Here is a 14,685-nt window from a genome sequence, read left to right as displayed (position 1 = left end):
CAAGTACATAAATTTTCAGACTCGATTTAAACAAAAGAATTTTATTTACTTCATTCCCTTCTCTATCTTCAACACTGGGACATCCATACAAACAAACGCCGCTTGGTGCTTATTTTTTTAAGTTTTAAGCAATTTTATTTTACGCTACAAATCTATTGGTTAAATCTACTTATTGATCAACGTTTTTCGTTGAATAACATATCTCTATATGAAATTTCATCGCTGCATCGATATCTAAAATACAATCATCCCTTTATTACAATAATCGTGCTAGGTGCTGTTTCTGTATAGGAAGTAATAACAGATATTCGTCTGTGTGCGATTCATGCGAAAGAAATGTTTGTAATGCCCACTCAATGAAAATCTAAAAAATTATATGTAATGAATGCAATACTTCGCAATACATATAATTTTTTTATAATTTATTATTTTTAAATACAACGAAAATCCGAGCATAACTCGAAATCTATTACATTGTAGTAACGTCTAAAGCTCGAATAACCGTAACTGTGTTCATACAGTGGTGGTAATTGTAAATATGATTCGCAGGTTTTCACACTGGGTGAAATTTGGAATATTAATGAAAATGAAAAACGATTATTTACAAGATTCTAATGCGTGATTGTAGCGACCGCTACTTCCGCGAAACACCAGACAGCGCCACGTACTTCCGCAGGAACTTTCCGTCGAAAGGTGCGTTTTCAGTAAAACAGGCAGCGACACCTTTTTCCGAGCAAAAATAAAAGCCCGGGAAAAGCCGGAAAAACGCGGGAAAAGGTTTTCCCCCTCTTCGCAAGCAGAGGCTATAAAGCCAGGTTGCGAAGAGGAAAAGCCCTTCTTCGCTTTTTGCGTTTTTCTGAGAGTACAAGTTTTCGTTCGCTAATCGAGTGCTGTGAGTAACACATACCAAAGCGTTTAATATAAAATTTATACCAAAGTGTGTTATACAAAAATATATATTTATTCAAAATTCATCTGCGTTAATTATTTATGTAAGAACCCGTGGTAGGATTCTACATTACCTACTACGTGTTTCCTACAAAGTGGTGACAGCCCGACGTGATTTGAACTATTAAAAATATAAAAATCCGAACTTATTACTAATATTTGATAAACTTTCGTGAGACACTCGAAATGGCCACATCGCGATCCCCTATTCGCACGAGGTCGGGGAACAGTCAAGAGGAGCCACGTGCTCAGCAGGAAGAGGACAACTGGATAACTGCCCTAGCATTTAAGTCAGTCCCGCCGTTTATGAAAGAAGAACCAGAATTCTGGTTTATTCAGGCGGAAGCGGCGATGAAAACGGCAAAAATCGCCAACGACGAGGGAAAATATTTTTTCCTGCTGTCGCAACTCCGCCCCGAAATTTTGAGATACGCAGCGGACATTGTGAGGACACCGCCTGCTTTGAACAAATACGACACCTTAAAGCAGCGGTTATTAGACTTGTACGATCAAACGGAAGAAGCAAGAGTCCGTCAAATCCTGAAGACATGCAGGATGGGTGACGAAAAACCATCCCATTACGTGCACAGACTGAGGAGTTTGGCGGGAGGAAGACTGGAGGAAAGCTTGTTAACATCCATATTCCTAGCACAAGTGCCCCAAAACCTGCACGATATTTTGATGGATATCGAGAACAAAGACCTAACGAAGCTGGCCACAATAGCGGACATGGTGATGGAGATACAGACGCCACACGCGGCGCCGATAACCCACGGAAACATGGCGACTTCCTTTCTGCACCAACGACCGGAAGCGCCAAGAATGGACGCGAGCCAGTTCCTGGTGTCTCAAATGGCGGAAATCCTGAGGCGATTTACGGCGTTGGAAGTGCGAGAAACGCAGCGGGAGCAGCAACCTAGATGGAGAGGCCGTTCAGGGGCCCGTTCCAGATCTCGTTCCAGTTCCGCAGGACGGACCACGGGCCACTGCTACTACCACCGACGTTTCGGAGCAAAAGCATACCGATGCTCAATCCCATGCGCGTGGAAGCCAAAACCGGGTGAAACTAACATCCCCACAATCGCACCGCCAGCGGAAAACTAAGCCCTGACGACGCTGGGTGGCGTGCAAAGTAGTCGTCTAGTGATTCCAGATTATAAAAATAAAATTGCTTTTCTAATAGATACGGGAGCCGACATATCTGTATTGCCGCTTAGTTCGGCAAAAGGAAATGTCGCCGCTTCTCCTTTTAGTATTTACACAGCAGATGGTACACCAATTCCGACCTTCGGCGAAACAACGCAAAATAAAAGCCCGGAAAAAGGCGGGAAAAAAGTTTTCCTCCTCTTCGCAAGCAGAGGCTATAAAACCAGGTTGCGAAGAGGAAAAGCCCTTCTTCGCCTTCTGCGTTTTTCTGTGAGTACAAGTCTTCGTTCGCTAATCGAGTGCTGAGTAACACATACCAAAAGCGTTTAATATAAAATTTATACCAAAGTGTGTTATACAAAAATATATATTTATTCAAAATTCATCTGCGTTAATTATTTAAGAACCCGTGGTAGGATTCTACATTATCTACTACGTGTTTCCTACATGATTGTAGTGATTATGATAATTTATATTTATATCACAATACTATAAATAAATAATAACTTCGTAATTAATTTTAGTTTTTTATATAAAAATATTATCAATATCACAAAATATACAATTACTAATAATTTAATGAAGATTACATAATGGAAGTTAAATGACGAAATAACGAAATAACGAATGAAGAATTTCTACTATGGCTACAATATATNTAAGTGTCAATAAACATTTCTATGGTGATAATAAAATTAATAGCTATTTTTAAATATTCTATTGTTTATATTAAATACACATCTCGACGGAACATAGATGTCGTTGATCTAAATTCTTCGAAGTAGAGGTCGCTACATGATATTATACTGTGTCTCCCTCTTCACTGTGTATCTGGAACTCGATGGACACGATCTCTATATTACAACGTAAGTAGCAAAAAATAATTAAAATTCGAATAACAAAAAACATGGTTTTCAGTGAATCGTACTCGTAAAATAATGTATTATTTTATTCATTATTTTCTGAGATTATCCGAAGAGTTTTTATAGAAAGTATAAGCATAGACGAGGTATATGAATCTCGGTCATACACCTCGTCTGTGAATAAGAATATATAATAATTTTAATATTGTAATATTAATAATAATTTAAAATAGTTAAAAATTGTTTTTAAGAATGTTTAATAAAATATAATTTTTGTACATAAAATCATCTATTAATAATTTTAAAATTTTAATTTACTATATATTGAAAAAAATTGTGATAAATTCGTAAAACACGGACAGAGCTCTTTTTGATTCACAGTAGAATGATTTCTGTTAACTTTTATTAATTATTTTATTGATTATTAACTTCACATTTATTAAAAGTTTATTAAAAGTTTGACAACACTGTAATAGATCTCAAGAATATTGATATAACAGGTTTCGAATATCTCATCTGTTGGAACATTCACTAGTTCCTAAACTCACTGTTATTTAAACGTAGAGTGCGCCCCAATGAAAAAACCAATGATTTCTTTTTCAGTACGTCGGTATTTCAGGTCACGGGAAAGTCCATGAGATGCAATGTCTATTCATATACTTTGTGGTATAAGCTTTGCTAGAGAGTTGCGATGTTCTACTAAAGATGGCGACAGGTATCAGCGCTAAATTCAAAACCATTTCATTTAAGTACATTTTATTCTCAATTCAATTCAATTATCTTCAATTCGATTCAAACAATCCTATCGTAGAAATACATTTATCGTTTTCTTTTGTTTTCGATCTTTTTTCTCGCATTACAGAAAATACAATATACATCTTTCGTTCTTTTATTATTGTATTAAAGATTCATGGTGTTTGACATTCTGAACATTCTGGTGTTTCAGAATACAACAAATCTAATTACTTTGTATGTTGTTAAAAACTATACTTTAAAATGTCGAAACGCATTCGACCCAAGTATCTCTATCTGACTGCATGTACATAAACGTTTACGATTGTATTTAAATCTTCACAACAATAATTTATCCATGCGGCAGCTCATCGGAATATGTTATATTCAGTTCATCCCGTATGTATATTCTTGACCGTTTGCAACAGAATAGAATTTCAAAGGGCACAAATAAATCGATGTCCCTGATATGATCAACCGGTCTGCTCATTTCAACGAGCGTTACAAATTCATTAAACGCTCTCTTTTTCTAATGTCTATCCTTTCTTCTTTCTTTTTTTCTTTAGTCTCTCTCTCTCTCTCTCTTTTTGAATAAAAAGAAAGTCCACTGGCAAAGATATCGCGACCACGACTACCCACGATCGTTGGCGCACATATAGCCCCGCTACAATAGAGTAGAAGGTATGTACTAATTGGATGCAGCCTTTCAGGCCGCTGCGCTGCCACGGAGCAACAGGGGTTGGTTTAGATTGGAAGAGTAACGGGCATAGACCGTGGCTGTCGCTGCCGACTACGACAGATCGGGTTACACAAAGGCAGCTTTTTTAATTGGATAACGTCATATCGACGCGTTCGCGCGCGTATCCGAACTTTTTTTCCCATCGATTTGCTCTCGGTACGCCAGCGGCCACCTATGGGACGACGACGTCGTCCTACCCATAGAGAATCGAACGCGTTACTCACGCTGTCATGCCGAGGAGAACGCCGGATCTGTTGTTGTCCTGCCGTCCTACCATGTGCGAACTCGTTAGCCGTTTCCACGCGAAGTTTCCATCGTCGACGGCAGGAAAAAAAAAAAAAAAATAACGTATGTCCTCTCCTCTCTGGCCTGTGACGCGCGTCGAACCGCGAGCCAGAGATCGCTTATCAAACAACGCGTTTCTACTTTCAATTTTCAGCTAGTCGCGGTGTCTAGCAAATCTGTCAACGACCGATTTCCCGCTTGTCGTCACTGGTCTTTATTAAACCCTTTGACCGGATCGAGCAATTCGAGCAATAGGAAACGAACACGCAAGTGTGTACAAAAGGCTCCTAACGTTTGCATCTGATTAACCCTTTGCTCGTTTAAATCCAGAACGATTCGGCAAAATAGGAACGTTTGTTCACTTCTAACAAAAATAAGAGAAAACAGTCTTAGTGGAATTCACTGGTACAGGCGAAACTCCATTTATACGAATTTGTCAAATAATTGAATGTAATTGAAATTCGTATGATGGAAGTGATTTCTCGTTCATGTTCAAACAACTGAATTCAACAGGCGAGGGTTCATTTAATCGATTTATGGATTAAAATGTCGCTGAAATAAACGAAGCTCTATTGTAAATGTAACTCTCTCATTCTATTATATTTATATTATATTACAGGCAAGGGTCCATTTAATCGATTTATGGATTAAAATGTTGTTGAAATAAACGAGGTTTTTACAAATGTTAAGATCACTCTGTGATGATCTAGTCTTTGTGGCTGGAACGGTGAAATTTTTGCACGTTGTTTTTCAATTCAACATAGAAAAGTGCTACGGAATCCAATATCAAACCAAATCGACGATGCACAAACCAATCGTAAGTGGATAGTTACACGCTCAAAGAAGCGGTTATCGTTCCCAACAATGGAGGACGCCGACTAATTTACTAATGCAGAGTCATCCGTCCTCGTGCTGTTCTCCCCTCGAACTTTATCCTTTATCCCACCTCAGGTTCCGCCCTGTTTTCTCACCCCTGTTTTCTCTGTCTCTCTTACTCACGCACTGGCATCAATTTCTTCTTCCTTTCTTCCTTTCTTCCTCCTTTCCACCGAACCTGCAACCATCCACCGCGTTATCTAACCTCCTGAACCAGGCTATTACGCGATTGTATCTTAAATAAAATATCACCGGAGCCCCCGTCGCCAACCACTCGAAATAATAATCGTCATTTCGATGTCAGTTTTCGCACTCCCTCCTCTCTCTCTCTTTCTGAGTCCACGTCCTGCTCCTGTCCATCTTCTCATTCTTCGGCGAACAGAGACACAAGTTCCCAGCTGCGCTTGCTACGTTTCGAAAAAACTGTGGTAGAGGATTATTAGTTCAGAAAATATTGCGATTCGCGATTTCCAAACCCATTTTCTTTTTTTTTTTTTTTTTCCTTTCTAGTTGAGAAGACGATAAACATCTTTAAACTGAGATCAGATATTTGTTGCTAGACGTCAAGAGGATCAATGCATCATTTTAATGTCCATATAGAAGCACTAGTTGCTTCTGAGAACGTTTGATTTAGAAAATAAGGTGAATTTAGTTCATTCGTACTATTTTTTGCATCGAATTCCTTCATCGATATACGCTATTACGCTTTATTTTAACCGGCTTCGATATAAAGAAAAAAATAACAAGCGACGTGGCACGGGGAATTAATTAATTCGTGCTTAATACGCGAACAAAATGAACGATTTAATAACATCGGCAATTAATATCCACGTTTTATCTTTTTAATACAACATTCGACAACCATTTCAATTAAATATGCGAAAATAAATTCCTTTGTGAATTCCTTTGGACCAGAAAACTCTCTTCGTCCATGTGCTTCAATTCTCTCTCTCTCTTTCTCCATTTCGCGACACAATATTGTACTTTTAATTATTTCGAACGCCGTGATCCTGCGAGCGTTATTAAAGCAATTGCAACAGGTATCGTCGCTTGATTCCGGCACGAACATTGGGAACGCTGCGAATATCGAGTGTAAAAGTTTCAGCAATGGGGGATTTTCATTCGGACGCTCGTGTCCAAGCAAGAATTAAACAAAATTTTTCGCCGCGCGACGGTTATTAAAATCCTTACGCACAGAGATTTTTTATTATTCGATTGATTAAAAAAAATTTTATTCCGCAATCGAACATTTTTCCTTCTGTTAGCGGAGAAATTGATGGAACGAGATCAAATTTATCACACATGACAGAGGAAGAAGTATTTCTTTCAACTTTGAACGAAGTGTTTCACAAAAGTGTCTGAATATTTGTAGAAATTTTCTAACAATTGTCTGTTGTCAAGTGGAGCAATTAAAATAGGGAATAATTATCTCAATTACCGACTTTATACACTGGCACCGACCGATGTCTAAAATATGAAACTCGCGTCAGAGAAATGAAGGTGGAAAGAAAATCAAATTTGTAACGCAATAAAAGACTTAAGCTTATATTTCACGTTTATACAGTTTAACTGTTTAATTTTAAATTTAATTAGTCACTTTGATAGTTGCAGTGTTAAATAAGGTTCGCTCGCTTGTCATCTGTTTCTTTGTATCAATTCAGATCTTCAGCAAATTTATATCAAAATTGGAATCAATATCTTCAACTGAAACCAACTATCCCAGATCCCAGCTATCTCGCTGTGTATTTCAAAAATAGTCGAAAGGCAAGATGCATCTCGATCGCCAAATCAGTTAACCAAAGTTTCAAGAAACTTTTCATATTTTCTACTCAAACGCTCGCTATATTTTAGAGAGAGAATCCAAAGGAAACGGATCATTATTACGAGGATTATCATTATACGAGTATCATATTTTAAATACGTTCTAGTCGTCTGTCTTTCACAGGCGGATATCGAAGGTGGAATAATTATTGTGCCGAAAGCAACGAGCGTGCACGATAAAATCCTTCTCGTGGATTGTGAACAACACACGTTCGTTCATGCGTGTATATATGCAGCTGAAGTAAGAAAGACAGAAAAAGAGAAAAGAGAGAGAGAGAGAGAGAGAGAGGAGCTTATTTACCTAGTCTGTACACCTCTTCAGACGCAGAGGAAACAGTTATACGTAGCTAACTACGTAGCTACGCTAATTAGAACCACTCCGGCGGAATAATTAGAAATTAGACGGAACGGACTGCCGGCGAGCCGGACAGAGAACACTGCCGGAGACACTCTTAATATATATTCCTTTTATTTTTTTTCCGGCCCCCCTTGGTTCCGCAGGATTGAACGCAACGGGAAACGAGTGTCGTGTTGGAGGTAGGATTAAAAAAAAAAAAAAGAAGCGGTTACAGCATTTGCGAGACGTCGCGTCGCATCGTGTCGTGTCGTCCGCGCGATCGAACGACCAGCTGCTTGTAATCTCGTTTGTTCCTCCTTTTAATGAATCGTTAATTAGCGCGCGGATTAACTAGCTTTCCATTCCTTATATATATGTGTATATGTATATCTTCGATCGAAAAATTTCCCTTGTTTTCGAGACGGATCGAGTACTTACTTCACCTCGGGAGATGTTGAACCTATTATTATGTTTACATTTATATTGTTAATTGATTTCATTGCGGATATAACGAGTCACGTCGTTGTGACTGCATTGATAAAATTCGATTGTATGTATGGGTAGAAATCAGAGAACATTTGTTGCAAATGAATGATTAACTGTAATCTGTAATATATATCCATGAAAAGTTTCTACAAAATAGTTTGAGCACTCTCGCGAGCGACTGATTAAATTACACTTCAAATGGAGCTTTTGAATTTAATTAAAGTTACGCAAAATGACACAAGTTTCCATGACAATGTTGGAAAACAGAGAGAATTATATATTATGTAGTTAGTATAAAGACAAAACGTAGAGTTGTTTTCTAAGTTTAGCTCACGAATGAACGTCGACTTTTTTAGAATTTGGTAAAAGAAATATTTTGTAATGAGATAATGGAATATCATTGATGAATTTATTCGAAAACCAGTTAACCGACAAGCTAAGTCGGCGTAAATCATCGTACACGATAAAATAAAAGAATCATAACTCGGACAATTTATTGAGTATTTAATCCGTACTGGAATATTGTATAGACAATAAAATGAAAATAATAATGAAATTAATAATAAAAAGAAAATAATTGGAGTTTCAAACGTATTAGAATTTATTTAATAAATATATCAAATGTCTACACGTTCAAAGACGAATATATTCTTAACCCTGAATCGAGTTTCAAAACTTATTGTTTAACTTTTCAAATTTTTCCGCCAAATGTTCGTCCCACTTTTTTTGCAAAGATTTTTGCCGAAGCTTCATTTATTATTATATAAACTCGAAATATTCTCAGACATTTTTAAACGCCTAAAACAATAAGAAATCAGGCGAGAGAACGAAAGACCAAAGGTGGCCGCGTTTGTGAAAGACCATATCCCCGGCGGAGGGTTAATTTGTTTTCAGTATCGAACTTTTAGACTGTCGATAATTTCAAGCACTCAAAGGGTTAATGTAGCTAGTCGTTTGAAACGATCGAGCCAAGTGAAAGCGTTTACATTTTAATTATATCTTTGCTTCTCCAGGGGGGGAAGGGCGGGCGACGAACGGGAAGGGAAAGTTTGATTTTTCGCGCTGCCGACAAAGGTAAACGTGGAAGTTGGATGACGCGTAATTATCGTTGTTTCGATGGGAGGAATAGCCAACGACAGAGCCCTCTTTCGGAGGACATCGGGGCAATTCCGATGGAGCGGCCCCCGGGTTTCTACAACTTTAGCGGTAATTAACAATCGGTCGCGCATAACAAACTGAATTTAATTAATTGCATAACTGCACGGAGGTCCGTGCCTCTAATCGAAGCCGGGTACATATTGTTGCAGCAACCCTTCTACCCCTCATCAGCCACCGGCAATTAATTATAGCATTCCGGGTTAGCCGGGGAATTAATTACGTCCAGAAGTTGGACGTAGCCAGGGGATCGTTAGAAATCGTCCTTCGTTAGAGTTAAGCGAGCACCGGTCCCGTTGGTTATTGATGGTTTCTGGTTCCTCATCGGCCTGATACTGACAGAGCCGAGTGCCCGTCCTCGCCAATTCTGCATCCGTCTGCAATCAGACGCACTTTGCATTTTAATAAGAACCAACGTTGCACCATCCCTGTACCTGTCCTGTCTTCATTTTTCCACGTTTTCTTTTCCTCTTCTTTCGTTTTTCTTTTTTTTCTTTTTTTCTTCTTCTTCCGTGAATTAGCAGATTTTCTGATTAGTAGGTTTTCCCTCCTTCCCGTCGATGATTCTTTCTTTTCTCGTTAGCTCATTCGTGCTCGATATTAATTATTAATCGAATGATAAATTCGTTCTTGATGGAACTTGATTTCCTTTAATTACCTTTAATTTTCTGCTCCTCTACAAAGGAAGAAATTCAAGGCTAATCCAAACGATAATTTCAACTCAGCTGGTAGGTGGATAAGTCGATTAAAGATAATCAACTGATTACAATCGGTTATTTCCTGCATCGTCGTATTATTCGACACGAAAAGGAATAACAACCCGTTGATCGAATGGAGCCTCGACGCAAACGAATTCGGGACCACGAATTTTCGCCTGGGATTATATTTAGAGGCATCCGGGTCGTTCGCCAAACATTCGTCGCAATTAAAGGCGGTTCGGTAACGAGTTAGCGGCAGTCAATTAAGAAAAAATTCCGCTCGTGTATTATTAGAAATTTGCGATCATTAAGCAGAACGAGACAAACAAATCGAATCGGTCGGTCGGTGAGCGAGGCGTAGGTGACGTTTCTAACGAGCGGAACATGTCGTGGCGTCGCGACGCTTCTCGCCGACGAGGGAGGGGGGGGGGGCGGGGGCACACCTCGCGAACACATGCCTATTTATACGACAACTTTTATTTAAGATGGCATAAACTTATGGATATAATAGGTGCACGTCGGGGGTTGTGTGGGATAGCTTATTCGCTATAACCGACGGCAAACTTGCTGAGAGTGCAAGAAACAGAGAGAGAGAGAGGCAGAGAATCTGGCATTCTCGGTCCTCTGAGGAGGAGGCATTTAACGGACGTGCACGTGTTCGACCATATTGCATTTGTGTCGTTCGATAAATAGGTAGGTAAGCAACTCCAACGGAAACCCGTGTTAATTAACGTTGAGTTTCAGGACTGATTTACGTGGCGTCTAATTAGCGGGCCTGCCGGCGACGTAGTAGGCATTTTGATTGGCCACTCCGCGAATAGAGCACGGGCCGATTGGCCTTGCTTTCCTGTTCCGACAGTATCGATTGTTTTCGTTTCTTCTCCCTGCCTGGCCGCCTCCTCCGCCGCTTCTCTCCTTCTCGTCCTCCTCCTTCTTCTCTTCCCGCTGCTCCTCCGTCACCCGTTGCAACCACCCCACGTCCCAGCCCTGGTGCTTGCTCTTTTTACGATCTCCTCTTGGAACAAAGCGCGGATAGCTGGAGCAGTTGCGCGTCCTCAAAGGGATTCCGTCCGCAAGAAGAGTGTCGGCTCGAAAATAATGTATTACGGCCGTCTGCTCGGCCATTAAACCGTACGCTTTTTACGCTATTATTAAAGTTTTATTTCGGCCCGCCGATTCACCCCCCCCCCCCTCCCCCCGCCCTTTCCCCGCGGGGCCAGATGCATTGTTCTTCTTTTACATGCTTGCGATTCACCGCGCGCTTGTCCACCGAGTGATTCATGCAACCATGCACCACCAGGCTTATTAAGCATTCCTTAATTAGCACATTCTTCCGTTTCTTTTTTCATTCGACCAAACGCGATGCCTATTTCACTCTATCTTCCCCCTTTTTATGCGAGGAGCACCGCATAAGATAAAGTGGCATGATGTTTCTTCTTGTAATTTATCAAATTCAATTACGAACAGAAGTTCTGTTGGGCGATTGGCATTTGAAACCGGACTGGTTAGCTGTTACAGGCAATGCACCGACTCGTCGAGAGTTTGTTTAATTAATGTTCCCGACTGTAATTGCCGCGATGTGCAATAATTTCTTACAGTATGCAAAGTCTAATTATTCCATGGAAAATTCACGGCTGAATTTTAAAACGTCGAACCTCAGCGCCAAGTCGAATAACTCTGCTTCGTTCTAACGATCGTCTTTTCTTGCCTCTTCTTTCTTCTTTTATTTTTTGTTCCGTTTCGCAACGTGCGAAAGATGCAATCGGTTTGTTTCTTTGAAGTTAATTCACGGGGGTTGAATTGAATTTGCAGGCACGAATGGCTGCCAATTACCGCAGCCGGCGTTGATAATAATTCGATCGAGCGGAGTTTGCCCCGGCGCTTATGCGCTGCTTGTATTTAAATTGCGTTATTGCCGCACAATAGTTTCGTTTGTACGTATACGCCCAGGGAAACGATACAGCGCGGTGCACCGTAGTTCGAACTATGTTCAATTCCATTGTATTTTATTAGGGCCGTTTCCAATAAAATCCGATTACATGAAAAATTGATGGGCCGTTCTCGTGCCTGTTCGTTTACCGATTTTACATTTTCCACTCGTGTGCCCTGTTGGATTTTCCAAAAGTTTGAACGCTCGTAACCGCGGAGCTGTAACGTGAATTTTTTTTTTGGGGGGGGGGGGGGGGGGATTTTTAATCGTTTTGCGGATAAATATTGATCCGATGAAAATATCGTGATCCATAGGAACATGAAGAATTACACCGAATTTCTAAATAAATTTCCGCGGTGCTTTATTTTATCAAGTCATCGTTATCAGATGTTATTTAATGTGTAGCATAATGTATGTACATGTTATATATATATACACGTACGATGTATTTACAAATAAATAAAGAAAGAGAAATATACGTTATTACAGTTTTATACAATATTACAATTTGTCAAAATTTTGTTACTTTTAGTGATATTTCATGCTGTTTAATATAAAATAGCTTAGAAAATACATGTACGACTTAAATATTCATTTTTTTTTTTTTTTTTTTTTTTTTAAATTCATCGATCTTTCACTCTGCACATCCATGAAGCAAAAAGTATTTGAGAAGCGTTACTCACCGATGATATCTCGTAGAAAGGTCGATAAAGTCGGAAACTATCTGACCCATAACCTTGAATCGCGTATGTTTTCAACAATCTCTATTAATGAAACTCACCTGTACTCTTATTTTCTTACAATAAAGTACAAAGCAATCGTAAAGATTTGTAACAAATTCTCGTAATGAAACAACGTTTTTTTTTTTTTTCTTTTTTACAGAAACCTGCAAATTTACGGCAATTTAATGTCGAAATTTATCACAGATGTCATACTCGTCGTTTCACAATCGATTGCTCCTATACACGCTCGATGCTTCTATACATTATTTTCTAGTACCAATAACATTACTTTACAATTTTTTCAAAATTGTCATCTCGTATTATTTAACGATTATTATTGCTCTTTAAAGTAGTCTTGTATCCTGTCTCATCGAAAACAAACCATTGCTCGAGAAACAAATATCGATCTCCGTTTCCACGAACTATATGTATCCTAGATACTGTTCGCAACGCGTATCTCGTTAGGGTCGAAAAAGCGCGGGAAATCATTTAAATGGATTTAGCCAAGAAGATTGTATGTACGTGCATTCAGCATCGATTAGAATGAATTCACATCGCTTCAGTACGAGGGACAAAGATGCTATTGTGTCTGTGATTTGTGTTTTGCTTTCTTGTCAAAATTCCTGTACGCCTAAAACGTGCACTATTGTGAAATTCAATATCCGACAGCCACCATTCGGTTGTTTGGCTTCTTTTTTGTAGAATTTATTTACTCCTTGTAAAAATATCACCAAATGAACAAGTACATGTTGAGTACAAGTTGAATTCGACAAATTCTAGAACCTCGAGACAATTCTAGATCAGCAAAAAAAATCACATCAATAGATTCCAAAGCAAACTCATAACTATTTTAAATATTATCAGTGCAAGTTAATATCAAATTGAAGAAAACGAGTTGATTGAAATTGCAAGTCCCTCTTCCACCGTGTTCCTTCATCTCCGTTGAAAACAAAATTATATATTTACTTTCGCGAGGATTGAAACCGATTTAACTAAAATTGATTTGTCTTTGGCAACTTTTAACTCCGCGGCCATGAAAGTTTCCGGTCCAGGAACGATTCGGTTAAGAGATTAATGAAAATTCTAACGAATCTCGGGGCCGGAGTATTCGTTCGTTTGTATTTATCCGTCTTGGAACGTCCTTGGCTTTTCTCGGGGAAATAAAAGGAATTGCCATCGCCTCCTCTTCTCAATGGCAAAACAACTTCCTCGCCCAAGGATAAAGAGAGAGAAAGAAACTTTTTCACTGCTCTCTGCCGAAAACGCGGCCAATAAGTTCCCGATGGTGGAGGCGGGCATGAGGACTTTGGAAAGGCTCGCTCATTAATCTCGCCACGCTGGCTACGATATCTCGTGAGATTCAATTTCTTAAATTAGACAGTAACGTTCGCTTACCTCGAAGTCGTTTCGGGCATCCGTGACGTCTGGGTCTGTGTTCGCGTTGGACTGCCAAGGAAATAATCGCGCGAGTACACTGTGGAACAACTTGGGACGGACGTGATATTTCTCGTTATGTACACATATCAAGAATCGACGCATGACCAAAGCACAGATATAATATATATACATACACGTAATGTGTGTGTGATTCACATGAACGAACGACGTTCTAAAAACTTGTGATTTTTATTTAATTAATAAACGTGTTTTGTATGTGTCTGTGTGTCCGTGTGTATTTTTTTCCATTTTCTTCTTTTTTTTTCTTCTTCTTCTTCTTCTTCTTCTGTATTTTACAAGAGGCCGCGAGAAACCATTCAGAGATGTCGTCGGGTCCCGGATAAGAAGAACGAGATAAATCAAATAACAAAATTAACTAAACGCGAAAGATCCGTGGAGCTGATCCAACCGCGTGTACGCTCAACCGAGGACGACGTTCCTCGACGTTCCACCACCGATGGATGCGACCGTGCGCGACACAACCTTTCAATCATTCTTCCATCATCTCAT

The 14,685-nt window shown here is 39.3% G+C and overlaps 1 protein-coding gene across 1 annotated transcript; it reads left to right on the top strand.

Annotated features, from left to right (window-relative positions):
* Positions 1-1,134: 1,134 nt before the first annotated feature.
* On the top strand, positions 1,135-2,052 carry LOC122533851. The gene has a single exon (XM_043663947.1). It carries the CDS (start codon positions 1,135-1,137, stop codon positions 2,050-2,052), a length of 918 nt encoding a protein of 305 aa, XP_043519882.1.
* The last annotated feature ends 12,633 nt before the right edge of the window (positions 2,053-14,685 follow it).

The sequence above is a fragment of the Frieseomelitta varia genome, unplaced genomic scaffold (assembly GCF_011392965.1).
Source record: "Frieseomelitta varia isolate USP_RPSP 00005682 unplaced genomic scaffold, Fvar_1.2 scaffold_557, whole genome shotgun sequence".
NCBI lineage: Eukaryota > Metazoa > Arthropoda > Insecta > Hymenoptera > Apidae > Frieseomelitta > Frieseomelitta varia.
The sequence above is the reverse complement of the archived record's forward strand: the minus strand, read 5'-3'. Positions and strand labels throughout refer to the sequence as shown.

Bases quoted from the DNA above. Each gene is read 5' to 3' on its own strand.
- LOC122533851 (XM_043663947.1), top strand. From the start codon at position 1,135: ATGGCCACATCGCGATCCCCTATTCGCACGAGGTCGGGGAACAGTCAA.